The 17,213-nt window shown below is 28.1% G+C and overlaps 1 protein-coding gene across 4 annotated transcripts; it reads right to left on the bottom strand.

The window, feature by feature from the left end:
• Positions 1–2,990: 2,990 nt before the first annotated feature.
• On the bottom strand, positions 2,991–15,495 carry LOC109791721 (putative terpene synthase 2). 4 transcript variants are annotated; one of them, XM_020351052.3, is made up of 8 exons: positions 14,938–15,495; positions 10,639–10,777; positions 6,539–6,827; positions 5,204–5,579; positions 4,871–5,092; positions 4,653–4,794; positions 3,772–4,017; positions 2,991–3,441 (listed from the first exon to the last, which is right to left on the bottom strand). In XM_020351052.3, the coding sequence occupies exons 1-8, from the start codon at positions 15,030–15,032 to the stop codon at positions 3,154–3,156; spliced, it is 1,797 nt and encodes a 598-aa protein (XP_020206641.2). In that variant the 5' UTR covers positions 15,033–15,495; the 3' UTR covers positions 2,991–3,153. The 4 variants fall into 4 exon arrangements, with proteins under 4 accessions (XP_020206641.2, XP_020206642.2, XP_082918185.1 ...); XM_020351053.3 differs by having other exon boundaries at positions 4,653–4,791; XM_083062059.1 differs by having other exon boundaries at positions 10,639–10,734.
• Between the last annotated feature and the right edge of the window lie 1,718 nt (positions 15,496–17,213).

Genomic DNA, 17,213 nt, shown 5'->3' with positions numbered 1-17,213 from the left:
TATTAAAAATTCTTCTAATAAACACATTAAAACATTAAAATAAATACTACGTAATATTAATATAATTTTATAAAAATTAAGGGGTTACATTATAACTAAAATTTCTGATAAAGTACATAAGTAATTGTTAGTGTGGTTTGTTAACATAGTCTTACATTTTTTTAGTTGAACTGTTTTAACAAGTTATAAAAAAAATATTAATGTGATAATCAATGATAATAATTATTATAATATAAAAAAATTGAGAAATTTATATAATAATATTTTGAAAATTAAAACCCTATTTTTAACAATATATTATATAAAAAATTCACACACAATAACATATAAAAAGTGTCATTATAGATAATATAATTTATATAGACATAAATCTATTTGACATATATTTATACATAATTTTAGCAAATTTTATTAACAACATATATTGTGTGTCATGATATATTATATCTACACTTTTTAAAAATATACAAATATATGTTGTATCTATAATATATGTAAAAGTATTTTTTTAGTGACAAGTAATGTATCATTATAAGGTGTGTGTCACTATAAAATGTAGGAAAAAAAAAACTTACTCAAAGGAACATAAATTACATTAGAAAGATAATGAATTGTTTATATAATTAAATCAGACAATGTTTTTCAATCATCATTAATACTGATATATTCATCAAACATTTTATTTTCAATTTAAGTAATAATAGTAAATATGATAAGAAATATTTTTTTTTATAAAATATAAGTAAATTATATTAATATTTTTTAGTTTTAAATTATATTAATATATGTTATTATTCATTTAATATTTATATATTTATATTATTGAAATTATTAATATAAATTATGTTTTGTAATATATATTTATTTTTCATTATATTTTTAGATAAATTCTTATGAAATGTTTTCAAACTGACGCTATAATTGATCACTTAATAAAGTAATCTTTTAAAAATAAAAATTTTAATTGGTTTTATTTTATGCATTATATTCATTTATTAAATATGATGCATAATTAAATTTATTAATATTGTTTAATAATATATATTAAAATTATATATCTTTTTTTTATAAAAATTTATTTATTTTTCTTATTTTTGGATGTTTTCTTCATATTACAATGTTTATATTATACGACTTATTTTATTTTTATTTTTTTAGTAATATACTTCAAGATATTGTTAAAAACAGGGTTTTGGTGTCTAAAAAAAAAATACAACATAGGGTTTTATTATGTTAATTCTCTTATTATATTAAAATGTCTCTTATTTTACCATTGCACTATTTAATATCTATATATTTATATACTTATATTTATACAAAGTACACTTGAACTAACATCATCGTTATAGAGTTTAATTACATTCAATGTAAATCTTAAACCTTCACTAGTTTGAAATTTTTTTAGGTTTCCTTATTTAGTTTTACCATTGCACTATTTAAATTTATACAAATACACTTGAACGAACCTCATCTTTATAGATTTTAATTATATTCAATGTAAATCTTAAACCTCCACTAGTTGATATATATATATATATTATATTCAATGTAAATCTTAAACCTCCACTAGTTGATATATATATATATATATATATATATATATATATATATATATATATATATATATATATATATATATATATATATATATATATATATATATATATATATATATATATATAGAGAGAGAGAGAGAGAGAGAGAGAGATGTGAGGGTTCAAACACCGGTGTAACTTTTACTAAATATTTCACCACTTAATAATTTTATATTAAATTTAAATTTTATAAATTCAACCGTTAGATTGAAAGTTCTTTACTCTTAAATTATATATACAAAATTTTATATTAATTCAAAATATTGATTTGATACTTCAGTTTTATAAAACAAAATTAACGTAATATATACATTTCAAAATATAATAAAATATGAACATTTTGATTATTTTCATGTTGTTCAATTTTAACAAAATTTGATATAAACATATAAAGTGATATAAATTTTTAATCTAACGGTTGGATTAAAAAAATTCACAATAAATATAAAATTGAATAGTGTAATACTTAGTAAAAATTATACCGGTGTCATTTGAACCTTATATATATATATAAAAAAAGGTTTTATATATTCCGCTCAATAACTCATGTTCTACATCAAATTTTAACGATCTAACCGTTGAATTTAAAGTTCTTAATGCATAAATCAAATTTATAAATTTTTAAAAAATTTGAAAAGGATTTGATACTTCATTTCATGAATTCAAATAATGTATAAAATAATTTTATGATTATCCGTCAATTTGAATTAATGAAATGAATATCAAGTGATTTTCAAATTTTTAAAAAATTTCTGGATTTAATCTATGTATTAAGAACTTTAATTTCAACGATTAGATCATTAAAATTTGATGTAGAACATGAGTTATTGAACAGAGTAAGTCTAGATAGACTTACTGCTAGAATAAATGGATTCCTCCTCGATATATATATATATATATATATATATATATATATCAAATTAAGCTAAAAAAATCCAAAAGTAATGTTCCAATTTATTTTATTTTTAGACTAATGTTTAGTTTTCCCTTTTATAAATCTTAAAAACGATTAGGTTTCTTTTTTACCAATTAATTAATTAATTATTAATAATAATAATTTATTATTATTATTATTTTAATATTATTGAACTACTTGATTCACAATATTTTATTTCAATTAATAATTATGTATAAAATTAAGAAATAGATTGTTAATGTCTGTGTATATAATTTGTTAATGCACTTACTTAATTTTTGGTTAAAGTGCGTCAGAAAATTATAATTAAGAATTATGTTAAATAAAATGAGTAAATGCTAATGAGATTTTTAATTAGTGTTTATTTATTAGTTTTAACTAAAATATTAATATAGTAATCCATGTTATTAATTATTAATATATTGACTTTCTCTCCTGATCCTTTAAAACAAAAAATGATGTAGATAGAGTTAGATCTCTTTCTTAAAATAATCAATTGGGCCAAATCAACCAATCCGTTTCTCTTTCTGACCCGTTCTGTTTTTCTCAAAATAATTAAATAAATAAATATACAATACAAAATATTTTTTCCTAATATAATAATAAAAAGTATTTTTGACCCAAAATATAATAAAGAGTAGCTTATATCTTATTAACCAGTAAAGCTTTGATGTAATCTTTCATTATTCCCCCCGCATTTGTATAACTATCTTCTTCTTTGTAAAGCACATCCATCATCCGCGCAAGGTTGACAACACGGATAAGAAAAGTCATTGGTACTTGAGTTGGATTAAGGCATTCCTCATTAATGTCCTTCCAAGCTCTCTCAACCTCCTTAAGTAGTTCTTCAATGGCATCTTGTCTTGATGCATTGTGTTGCTTCATATAACATTCTAGGCATGAGACAACGTGTCCTCTTTTTTGCTCAAACTACATAAATACAATAGAAGAAAATTAAAATGAATCCTAATGACAATTTTATTTTTTTATTTAATAGTTAGCAAAATTATTATTTGTCTTTTTTTTTTTCCGAGACTTAAATTTTTTTGAATGAGTGACTGTTTTACCAAATGGCAAATCAAATGTTTCATCCATATTTTAAAACCAAATGGCTCCATGTGCTTCATATTTTAAACCCAGTGGCTCTAGTATTTGGATACGAGCAATATTATCTTCTTTTTTCGACAAATAAAATTCACCAAATATGACATAATTAATGCATTAAAAAAATAGTAATAACAATTGGTGTCATGTTTGTACCTCACTTCCAACAATGTCATCCATGAGCCTACAAAGAGTTGAAGCAGCTACAACTATTTTTGGGTCACTGGTTGCCCATTTGAGGACCTCCTCTGTTGTATCTTCCATACCAAGGAAAGATACGGTTGTGAGCATAGAAAACCCACATGACATAGTTGCAACTTTCATGTACTCTTCTACTGTCGGTTTATGATTGTAATGAAACCATCTTGCCTCAGTTATGTATGCTTGGACTAGTCTTTTCACCTAGAGTTAAAATACAAATATGACACTAAGAGTTATGTTCCATAATTTTGATTGTTTTAAGAAGATTTTTTAACACAAGGGTATCTCAAATGATTGTATTTTAGGAATAGATGAAAATTAGGGTTTGAGTTAAAGGCTTTAAATTCAAGTCATAATCAATAACAACTTTTAATGGGCAAAGAATACATTTCTTTTATTTAATTTTTCTAACTAGCAAAAATATTTTATTAGAGGATGTAATTTACCATGATCTAAAAGATGAGATTGTTGTAATTAACAAAATGTGAATTGCTTGATTTTCATTCTCTAGCTCAAATTGAACCACGTCTCATCTATTGTTAGTCTCAGTATTTATATGAAAATTAGCGATTCCACGTTTAAGAAACTGTACCATTCGAAACTAGTGTGAATTTGAATTTTGTATGAATTTTGGTCCACATACAAGATTGGTGAGACCACTTGAAAAAGTGAATCTATTTTTGTGCACCATTGATTGTACATAGCAAAAAAAATCATTTTCTAAAGTCTTTCAAACAATTCAAAATTAGCCACATTAATTAATTAGAAAATAAAATGTACTTATCATTTTGAGAGGCAAAATATAGTGACAAGAAAAGTCTAATGGTAAATCATACTTCTTTCTTAGCATATTTGACGAAGTGTGCTTTCCCTTGTTTTCTCAACTCTTGCTCTATTTCTTCAAAAACTTCCAAAAGGGACGCATAACATAATTTCATGTATTCTGGGAGATCAACCAAAGCGCAAATATCCCACCTGCTAGTCATTAGAAGGTTGACTTTATTTTTATTTGAAGAACTAGAATGAAAATATATGTCATGTTGATGTGACTAACCTCTCTATTGCATTGGTGAAAAGCTCTAGCTCATCAATGGTTCCATAAGCATCATACATATCGTCAATGATGGATGATATAGCAATTACTTTAATCATTATCCTTCTAGCAAGAGAATGTTGTGGCTCAAAGTAGACCCCTAAAATCCAAAAGCAACTTTCTACAATCCTATCCCGTGCAAAAGGCATATTTGTTGAAACATTCAAATCTTGAATCCACCACCTGAACACAAAATCTAAAATTAATTTTTGAAAGGGGTCTTGGATTTCGATTTATTTATTCCACTTTAATCATTTAATGAAATATCATAGTTTTGAGGAAGATGCATGTTACTTGGTCATACTACTGACTTCTTCTTGATGTAGCTCCTGCAACATATTAAAATCTAGTTTTGCAAATGTTAACAACTTTTCATCGTGGGAGGGATCTTCTTGGTAGAAAGAAATATAATATTTTGCCTCCAACCTAGGCATTCCCTTGCGAAGTGATTGTCCTAAGCTATGGTGCACTTGTGCTGCAAGAAAAGGACTTAATAGGCTGGTTACTGACTTATTTAACTGAATGAGAGTGAAGTTATGTGCTTCTTCGAGTATCTCTTCTCCTTGTAATCTTAGTTGGGCAGCTTCATACAAGCTCAACATTCCTTGTATAACATTGGCTAACCTTTCATTGAAGTTTCCAGATTGGTCCTTGAATTTGCGAAAGACGTCTATTCAGTTAACAAATAACATGTGTTAAATTCCATGGTATGTATTAAATATATACAATTAATGATTATAGCTGATTCTATCATACAATTAGTTCAATGCACATTTAATTAAATTTGAACAATTGATTCGTACATTTAGGATGTATTTTGCATCAGATAATAAATAGACTACAACATCCACCATAACAAAGGCATCACTAAAGACGGACATGAATCCAACAAATAAAATTTAATTGACAAAAAGAACCCAATTTGGAGAGACAATCAACAGAAAAATTAGTTTTTTTGAATGAGTGTTGAAAATGTAATTTCCACTACAAATCTTTAAATACTTGAATTTTTTTTTTATAAGTGAGGCACAAGAATGGAAGAAATTTACATTATGATCAATTAAGGTCAACTTATTAAGAGTTGGATATTTTAGCTAAACTATATTATTTATGATATTTTAGCTAGGAATGTACGAAAATTTTCAAAATCGAGAAAATTCAGCCAACCTAACCCGAAATAATTTCACGATTCAATAATTTGAGAGATCATTCATTCTATTAGATATTCAGTGTGTGATTCTCATCTTTTATTCTAAAACAAGAGAAAACCAAGGAAAATTTCATCACGATCTTTCTCAGCATACCAGTGGTCTGTCATGGTCGACGGCATGCTCCATATCACTACAAGTTCTAGTTAGCCATAATCATTCCAAATATCATAAATCTTCATTTTTTTTTTCTTTTTGAAAGTTTTTTATTTAAAAAATGTAAATATATACCTTACCTAATGTTATGTTTCAAACCAACTTGATTACGACTGAGTTATACCTAATGTAATGTCCCTAACACCTATGTATCCGAAAGTGCAAAAACGAATGAGGACTTTAAGATCATCATGGTCATTGGTGAGTTATGATATATTATTGCTCGTTGAAATGAAAATTTGGTGCAATGCTTATCATAGCATACCTGATGAAATGCGATAACCTTGCTGTCTCAGCAATCGAAAAAGTAAAGCTAGAAAATGAAGATCATCATCGACAATTGTTATATTATTGTCCTTCGTTGAAATGTTGTAAATTTGATGCAATGCTTCATCAATTTCGTGTTCAAAATGGTAAGAAACACCCAAGCGTTGGACTGCATTGATAATGTTTAATTTAAAAGATAAATTAATATTGATATCAATAGGAGAAACAATCATCTTCCTCACGTCCTCTCTTAATAGTTGAAGTTGTTTCATGTTGATGTCACCTTCCTGCATGGTTAAGAAAAGTCTAATATATGAAACATTTTAATGACTTTGACCTATTCAATAAATCAAGTCAGGAAATAGAAACTTTAGCATCAGTCACTAAGTTAAAAAGGAAGCATCATCTTACTATAGACGCACGTTATACTCGACAGTTATGCTAAGGGTCTCAGTTAGGCACTGTTTATTTTTGTTCTCATTTTATGTATTCTTTCTTGATTTTTTTAATTATAATTTTGTCTCCTTATAGATGTGATGATGATGGATAAAAACAAGTTATTTTTATTTTTAATAAAAGTTTAAAACCCAAAGAACCCCACGTTTTTGCGATTTCTGTGGTTGCGCGGGTTGTGGTTGTGGAAAAAGTAGTCATTTTCGATCACACCGCAATTGTGGTATGCAATATTGCGACCCCAATCCATGATGGGGCCGAAATTTGAAACCTTTCTTGTATATAAAATTTATAAAGTTGAGTTGTTATATAACTTAAATAATGGGTGAATGGATGAATAGAATGTTTAAATTGTAATTTAATTTAAAAATTATATTTACTTTTTGTATTATTATATTTTAAATTTATAAATTTAAATATTAATTTTATTATATGTGTAGATTTAAGATAATATTTATAATTTTATTTTATTTAAGTATTTAATGTATTATGATTGATTTTGAAAAACTAGTTAATCTACTAACAATCAAGTTAATCTACTGTTTCTATTACCTGATATGATTATGTCTAGAATCACAAAAATTATATTAAAGAAGTTTCACTCTAGTTGCAAATAAAATAAGTTTATAAACATGCAAATGGATACATCAATATGCGGATGCAAAATTTAGAAGAGATTATTACTTCTTAGTTTTTACATTTTCAAATGAGTTACTATGTTGAGAAATGATGATACATTATCATACATCTAAGTAAAGTAAGAAAAATTGATGAGATATTACAAAATGTATACAAATCGGTTCCATTTTATCTGATTCAATAAGAAATTTACCACATTCATAATATATTAAATACTAAAATTAAATAAAATTATAAATATTATCTTAAATATATACATACACTAGTGGAAAAAGGAGCTACTACGTCTCTTCATTTACGTCGGAAACTAGCACACCCGACGTTGTAAAAACGCGGTGGCAGTTCCATAAATAAGAGGAGGAAATTTACGTCGGACATCGATGGGTCTGACGTAAATGAGATAATTTACGTCGGACAGCTAAAGCAGCCGACGTAAATTATCTCATTTACGTCGGACCCATCTTCGTCCGACGTAAATAACTCCTTAAATGAAGAGCGCGCACTACAGATTTCAAATCATGGCATTCTTCTTCATCTTCACGTTCTCCCGCGCGTTGTGGATTCTTCCTCATCCCTCCGCCTCCTCCTCAAATCGTGGTTGTCTTCCTCATCTTCACGTTTTTCTGTTTTTCTTCTTCGGAGTTGCGTTGTTTCTTCTTCGCGTGTTGATGGAAATGACTTAACCATACATCCATCTGTTTTTCTATGAGGTAGTGACCACTCCTTAACCGATGTTTGTGTTTTCTGGGATGTATTTTTCGTAATAATGTTTGTGTTGCATTTCGTGTTTGTGAAGCTGCAGAAGGAAGTGACCACTGCCTGGGTCTATCAAGCAGAACGGGTCATTCTGCTTGGAGAACGGCCTGTTCTGCTAGCAGAACGGTCCTTTCTCCATGGAGAACAGACCGTTCTCCAAGCAGAACAGGACGTTCTCCAAGGAGAACGGGCCGTTCTGCTTGCACTCGTTTTTTTTTATTTTTTATTTTCATGACTTTTTTACGTCGGACCTTGGCATGTCCGACGTAAATTTACGTCGGTTTTTGACCCCCGACGTAAATTTTACGTCTCCCGTATTGACGTCTGATGCTTTTCCAACGTAAAAGACTTAAAATACCCGACGTAAAAGGGGTCTTTTGTACTAGTGATAGAATAAAATTCATATTTAAATTTATAAACTTAAAATTTAATAATACAAAAAATAAATATAATTTTTAAAACTAAATATTAAATTAAATTATAAGCATTCTTAGGGTAATTTTTTTTAATAGAAAATGTCTACCCTAAGCACTTTTTGTTCAAAAAAAAATTTAACGGAAAACACCTTCCCCTTGAACGTTTTCTATTCAAAAAAATTTATATTCATAAAACGTCACTCCTAGAGATGTTTTCTTTTATCCACTGTCACACGTTGGCACAAATTATTTATTTTGATAAATAAGTTTTTAAAATTTTTATTTTTAGTATTTTTATTTTCTTTGAATTTAGAATGGCCAAAAAGTCGTAAATAAATGTAAAATATATGTTTACTTTACAAATTTTCAATTTTTTGTGACAAATCATATTCACCACTATAAGTCAATTTTCCTAGTCTAATCAAGTTGAAGATTGTTATATGAGAGTTTCCGACTATGTTCTGGCCATTACTACATTTTAATTTTTTAGCAACATTTTTTTTTCTTATATTTGTTAAAATGTTACCATATATTCAATAAATAGGTTATTTTACAAAAAAAATTTTGAAAATGTCATAGATAAAGTAAAATTTTTTATTTTAATATTTTTCTTTCGAATTGCTTTCAAAATTAGTCTCATATTGAGTAAAAAAAATGTTACATAGGTTATTTTACAACATTTTTTTTGAAAAATATTACTATAATTGCTTCTAAAATTAAAGTCTCACATCAAGTAAAAAAAGTATATTTCTCTCATTTCTAATTGTTATCCATAATTAAAGTCTCACATCGAATAAATGAATAACTCATAAAGTATATATATAATCATATAGTTATACTTAAGATAAATGAACTTTGATATTTGATATATAATTAGTATTGACTAATTAAGAATATCTTTAATCTTCTCTTAAAAAAACTCCTAGGAGTTTAGGAGACATAAAAATATAATAATTGATAGTAATGTTTAAATTAAAATTAATTATCATTTATAAAGTTAACAAAAACTTAGTAACATCGATCGTTAAAATCTTACAAAAATACTACTTTGGTAATATTTGAAAAATATTGTCTGATTATGTAAAAATATTATTAAAAATCTTTAGCAACATAAACTATATACAACACATTTGATAATATGTTGCCAAAACAAATTAGTAATATTTATACATAATTAAGTAACATTTTACAAATGTTGCTAAAAACTCTTTGTTTTGTATAGTAGACCTTTGTTTCTAATGTCAATTTGGTTTGTGTAACTATTGATGTATTTCCTCGGGGTTCTATAGTGTTCTTTCGAGGCTTTCCCTTTTCTTTCAAAAGAAAAATTTCTATTAATGTGTTTGGTCATCAAACTTTAATGTTTTAGATTTGAATAATATATATCAAATCAGATTATCGTCTTTATATATGTTATAAATATTCTCTTTTTTACTATAAAAAAAGTAAATGAATCCAAATTTTTTCTTAAGAAAACAAAATAAGAAGATAAAAATAATTAAATAAATTTATATAAACTTATTTTATTTAACTTTTCTATTTTATTATTTCTTAGAATGAAAGAGTAAGCTCAACAACTCAAACTTATAAAATTAGATTGTAAAATAAGGGTGGCTGTCCATAATTATATACTTTATCTTAATTTTTCTCTAATTAATGTAAGACTTGAATTTTTTTTCGATAAACTCTCTTATGTCTAATACTATTTGACTTTATGCCTAAATAAATGATGAATATAATATAAATTATGATATCATCTTACAATACGAGATATGTATGGATATTATGTGTAAATGAATGTTAGTTGAGTTGTAAGGTAATGGTATGCACTTACCGAAAAAGTAGGAACATATGAAAGGAAATAATCTCCCCAAATGGAAGGATGAAAAGTTGCAGTGTGTCGAGTGATGTTAGAGTTGGGTTTGGCATCCTGGGCGAAGACGGGAACTGATGCTACTTTAGACATTGGCTTTCTATAGTATAAGATAAATTGGATGCTGTTGTCAAGCTTTGCTCTCAATTAATTTATAGGGTTTAGACTAATGTTTTTCCTCAATAGAAGAAACAAATTGTGTAGTGATAGAAGAAACACGTAGGAAAGGGACTAAAATCAGTGGTGTGAATAATGAAAGATAAAAATACATGAGGCACCTTTATTTTTTTTTGTTGAGAAAGATAAATATAACAGGGAAGTAATATTTTTTGTTTTACACGTAGTAAAGTAATGTATTTTATGAGGTGATCATTAGTTTTTAAAAAACAAAATTATCATTAACAAGTAAATAAAACCATCAAAGATGTTGATAACTACTTGTTATGATCACAGGAGCTAGTGGTGAATTTTTACACAACCAACCCTGCTCACTCTGGGGTCCTCACGTGGATATTGTCCTAATGATTTGACCTTACGTAACATGCACTGGCTAATTTTGTTTTATTATAAGTGTTCTAAATATTTTGGGATATGTGTTAGTGTTTTACCTATTAATATATGTAAGAAAGATTGATGGTTAGCTATTAATTTTTGCTCGTACACAAATTACTTCTAACAAGGAAACATGTTTTAACCATCTTATTTCTTTTATTTATAAATGGGTTTTTCATTTATTTGGTTTTTCATTTCTCTTGCATATATAGCAAAAGAATATTTTCTTTTTCTGACTTTAGGTACGAGCCATGGTTAACCACCTCCTTGAAACTTCTCAAATTGACTCTTTCCACAGCTATTTTTCTTATCACTTTTACAAACCGATAGTGACCCTTGTGATCTATATAACGTAGCATGAAAATTTGATCCAAACTTATCAGTTTTGATGTAGACCACTATCTCATGTGATAGCAGTGGATGAGGTGTCTCACATCAGAACTCCAGGCCACACGATTTGGAAACGCACACACATATTTGTTACATAAGTGAGGATATGTAGGGTCTATGTTGGCAAATTAATGAAATCATATTGTAATTTACAATGGTTGTCATTTTCTTAGTTTATTTTCCTCTTTAATTCGTCTCATTCACAACATATAATGTAGCATGTCATTTTGATGCATAATTCAAACGTGCCTATTTATAGTGGATGAGTTTCACCTCAGAAGTTTTACTCTTGGCCACACGTTTGAAAAAATCATTTAGCAAACATATGATGTAATTAAAATGTGTTTCCTTTAATAATGGCATGGGTAGATGTGGATATAGGAGCTTGACAATAAAATTTAGAGGGGCCAACAATTAATTAAAATTATAACGTATAAATTAAGTGTAATGATTTTAATATTATTTTTGTGAATAATTTTTAATATTTAATAATACCATTCAAATATTAAAATTTTAATTAGTTATTTTATAATATTAAAATATTTTTTCTATTTTATTAATAACTAGTATTTTAATTTAGACAATACATAAGATATATTTTTATTTCATGTAACTAAATTATAATAATAAATATTTTTAATATATAAATTATATTGTAATTCAAATTTATAATAAATGAATATTTTAATAATTTAAATTATACTATAAAAAATTATACTGTGATATAATATTATTTTTAACTATCAATTATGTTTTAAAAAGTTATTGAAATTTAATTTTGGAAATAACAAAAATGATATGTGTTAAGTCTAAATTATACTTCTTTTTGGACAAGAGTTATTGAACAATTTCACTCATCTTATGCACCATTGCAAGATAATTGTCCTCTTTTTGATTCAATTTTTGTGCAGATATAGTTAACCCAATTTCATCTAACAATACTTTGATACACCTCATTTTTCGTGCAGGTATCGAGGGAAGAGTTGAAAGTTGAAGACCCATTGAATTGGAAATTAAAGGAGCTAATGAGCAAGAGAAGAGTAACTGCGCCGGGCGCAAGACTACCCGCGCTGGGCGTGATCGAAACAGAGAGCAACTCAAACTCTCTGGAAGACATAGCGCCAGCTTAAAACTAATTTTGCTGGGCGTCTCTTGAGGCAGACAGTAACTAAACTCTCTGGAAGGCCCTGCGCCGGGTGCAAAGACTAATGCGCCAGGCGTGTAACCCTAATCTGACTCCCCAAGCTCGTATTTCAGCAAATCTTCGAGGTCTTTCACCTCATTCACACATTGGACGCATTCTAGGAGCTGAGGAAGGGATTCCCGGAGCTTGGGACCATTCGTGTGTGGGTCTTTCCTTCGGTTCTTCATTCTCTCTTCCATCTCTATTTTTGTTTCACCCTCATTGTTTTGAGCGGTTTTACCCATTATTTTGTGGGGTTAGATGTAACCAACGAAATACTTATGTAATCTTTACGTTTTTAATGATATATATATGTGTTGTTTCATTCATTGTTGCGTATGTTTCTATTCTTAATACTTGCTTTGGATTGATCCTCCTTTGCTTGATATAGGTTCCATTGGGTATTGGAAAATAACCATTGAAACTAGCTCTGAAACAAATGTCTAGTGGGAAATGTATCTAGGAATGAAGTTTGGCCCATTAGTAGTCTTAAACCCTAACCTGTAATGCGGGTGTAGGTATTGGATACTCAAGGAATTGATATTTACTACTTGCACCTAGGCTCTTGCTCTAAGGGATTAGGTTTGAGTAAACTTATGGGTTGACTAATCAATGAATGTAACAAGAGATTAAAGATTCATCAGTGTGTAGTTTGGTGATATCTGACCCCACAATCTCACAAAACCATAATACCATTTCTACCCTTCTCCACACACAAAACAAATACTTTTATAGTTTAACATTCCAATAGTCATAATCTTTAATTCAACTATGCATGACAAATTATGAAATTGGAATTATTCTTTAGTCACGAATAGTCAATAAATGCTTATTTTACCTATTAGTCCTTGTGGATACGATATAATTTACTACTTGAACGGCTGGTATACTTGCCGTGTTTGATTCCGTTGATATAATTAAAATGATTTACAATGATAATAAAAGTAGTTTCAACGGAAATTTCAACAAGTTTTTGGCACCGTTGCCGGGGATTAGTAAGGCAATGTAGTATTTATAGCTATTTGTGACTTGTTCCTTTACTGTTATTGTTAGTTTCAAATTTAGCTAATGAATTCTTTGAGCTGACTTGTGCACTCTAGTCTTTTATTTTCTCTTGCATGCAAGGTACCATTCGAACCAGAGGTACTACTTCTTCTGAGCCGTTGTTGAACGATCCTGAGATTGAACGCACGACAAGGAGGAATAATAGCAATAGGAGGAGAAGGAGGAATAATAGCAACAGGAGTTGGCCAACCAACCACTCAGATTCTTGAAGTTTTTGTCTCTACTATTCCTGAGTTCATTATGGAAGGTGGAGGTGAAGGTGGTGCTCACAATGAAAATCCAAACCGGAGGCGCACTATAGGTGATGCTTTCACCTACACTAGCCCGAGGGAATTCTCTAGCATTGTGAGGCCCACAATGAATGACAGACTAGCAGAAATGAAGCCTGCACTCCTACAGCTTATTAGCTCTCATCAATTTTTTGGCCTGGATCATGAAGACCCACATACTCATCTCTACACTTTCTATGAGTTGTGTGGTTCAGTTGGAGTTTCAGGGGCTGATGAAGAGGCATTGTTCATGAGGTTGTTTCCATTCTCTCTGAATGGGAAGGCTAAGGCTTGACTTCATTCTCAGCCAAACCAAAGCCTAACTACTTAGAGGGATGTGGAGACTAAATTCTTAGCCAGGTTCTTTCCCACGTCCAAGAACACTAAAGCTAGAACTGCTATTGCTACTTTTGCTCAAGGTGCAGATGAGCCATTATGTGAAGCATGGGAGAGGTACAAATCACTGTTGAATATAAAATTACATAGAATTATTTTATTTAACTTTCTTATTTTATTATTTCTTAGAATGAGAGATTAAGTCTAACTCAAACTTACAAAATTAAATTGTAAGATAAGCGTGGTTGTCCATAATTATATACTTTATTTTAGTTTTATTTCTAGTTAATGTAAGATTTCATTTTTTTTCAATAAACTCTCTTATGTCTAACATTATTTAACTCTATGCTTAAATAAATGATAAATATAATATAAATTATGATATCATCTTACAATACGAGATATGTATGGATATTATGTGTAAATGAATGTTAGTTGAGTTGTAAGGTAATGGTATGCACTTACCGAAAAAGTAGGAACATATGAAAGGAAATAATCTCCCCAAATGGAAGGATGAAAAGTTGCAGTGTGTCGAGTGATGTTAGAGTTGGGTTTGGCATCCTGGGCGAAGACGGGAACTGATGCTACTTTAGACATTGGCTTTCTATAGTATAAGATAAATTGGATGCTGTTGTCAAGCTTTGCTCTCAATTAATTTATAGGGTTTAGACTAATGTTTTTCCTCAATAGATTTGAGATGTTCAGGGAAATTCGGATTTCTATTCATGGAAGAAAAAAAAAAGACAACAAATTGTGTAGTGATAGAAGAAACACGTAGGAAAGGGACTAAAATCAGTGGTGTGAATAATGAAAGATAAAAATACATGAGGCACCTTTATTTTTTTTGTTGAGAAAGATAAATATAACAGGGAAGTAATATTTTTTGTTTTACACGTAGTAAAGTAATGTATTTTATGAGGTGATCATTAGTTTTTAAAAAACAAAATTATCATTAACAAGTAAATAAAACCATCAAAGATGTTGATAACTACTTGTTATGATCACAGGAGCTAGTGGTGAATTTTTACACAACCAACCCTGCTCACTCTGGGGTCCTCACGTGGATATTGTCCTAATGATTTGACCTTACGTAACATGCACTGGCTAATTTTGTTTTATTATAAGTGTTCTAAATATTTTGGGATATGTGTTAGTGTTTTACCTATTAATATATGTAAGAAAGATTGATGGTTAGCTATTGATTTTTGCTCGTACACAAATTACTTCTAACAAGGAAACATGTTTTAACCATCTTATTTCTTTTATTTATAAATGGGTTTTTCATTTATTTGGTTTTTCATTTCTCTTGCATATATAGCAAAAGAATATTTTCTTTTTCTGACTTTAGGTACGAGCCATGGTTAACCTCCTCCTTGAAACTTCTCAAATTGACTCTTTCCACAGCTATTTTTCTTATCACTTTTACAAACCGATAGTGACCCTTGTGATCTATATAACGTAGCATGAAAATTTGATCCAAACTTATCAGTTTTGATGTAGACCACTATCTCATGTGATAGCAGTGGATGAGGTGTCTCACATCAGAACTCCAGGCCACACGATTTGGAAACGTACACACATATTTGTTACATGAGTGAGGATATATATGTGGACTCTATGTTGGCAAATTAATGAAATCATATTGTGAATATTTTTTTTTATAAAATTTAAATTTAATTATTTCAATTATTATTTATGATGATATTATTAATTAGATCAAATATACATAATTGTATATAATTTTAAGTCTATTTATTAGTTTATCTCATATCACTTCATTTTAATATATAAAATGATATTCAAAATACATATAAATATAAAATTAATTAATAAATATCATCTCTAAAAGAGTTTAAATCACTTGAAATTTAATATATATGATCATAAATGTAATATCATCAAATATAATTATCAAATTAGCTAAATTTACATTATATAAAATATTATCAAATATGTCATTTTACTAATTTGATATTATAGAGTGAACAGATCATAATCTTTGTTATATATATTATATTATCTTTTTAATTAATAAATTAAAGAAGTCAATTTTTAATTAAATACTATCATTACTTATTAGTTTTTTTTTAAGTAAAAATTTTAATTTATATTACTTTAAAGTAAATTTGTCTCTAAAACAAGTATGTAACGGTATATCGATCAATATAATTTTTTTTTAAAAAAAAAAAAGATAAGATAAAATATAAGTAAAATTAAATTGACGGTAAATATATATCCTTTCTTCAAGACAAATTTACCTTGGTGGAGCAATATCTATTTGACATTAAATATAATTTATATGAATCATAGGATTTTCTTTTTCTCTCTTTAGGTACGAGGTTACCCTCCTTCAGTTCAAACAGCTCATGTTAACCCTTTTCTTAAAGATTTTCTTATCACCTATGAAAAATGATAGTGAAACTTGTGATCAACATGACAATGGTTGTCATTTTCTTAGTTTATTTTCCTCTTTAATTCGTCTCATTCACAACATATAATGTACCATGTCATTTTGATGCATAATTCAAACGTGCCTATTTATAGTGGATGAGTTTCACCTCAGAAGTTTTACTCTTGGCCACACGTTTGAAAAAATCATTTAGCAAACATATGATGTAATTAAAAGTGTGTTTCCTTTAATAATGGCATGGGTAGATGTGGATATAGGAGCTTGACTATAAAATTTAGAGGGGCCAACAATTAATTAAAATTATAATGTATAAATTAAGTGTAATGATCTT

Source organism: Cajanus cajan, chromosome 8 (genome assembly GCF_000230855.2).
Source record: "Cajanus cajan strain Asha chromosome 8, NIPB_CcT2T_4, whole genome shotgun sequence".
Lineage (NCBI taxonomy): Eukaryota > Viridiplantae > Streptophyta > Magnoliopsida > Fabales > Fabaceae > Cajanus > Cajanus cajan.
This window is presented reverse-complemented; position numbering and strand designations above follow the sequence as displayed.

Bases quoted from the DNA above. Each gene is read 5' to 3' on its own strand.
- LOC109791721 (XM_020351052.3), bottom strand. From the start codon at position 15,032: ATGCCAAACCCAACTCTAACATCACTCGACACACTGCAACTTTTCATC. The intron at 10,778-14,937 runs GTAAGTGCATAC...CTTATACTATAG, and splicing joins CATATGTTCCTACTTTTTCG to AAAGCCAATGTCTAAAGTAG. The intron at 4,795-4,870 runs GTTAGTCACATC...TCTAATGACTAG, and splicing joins TTCACCAATGCAATAGAGAG to CAGGTGGGATATTTGCGCTT.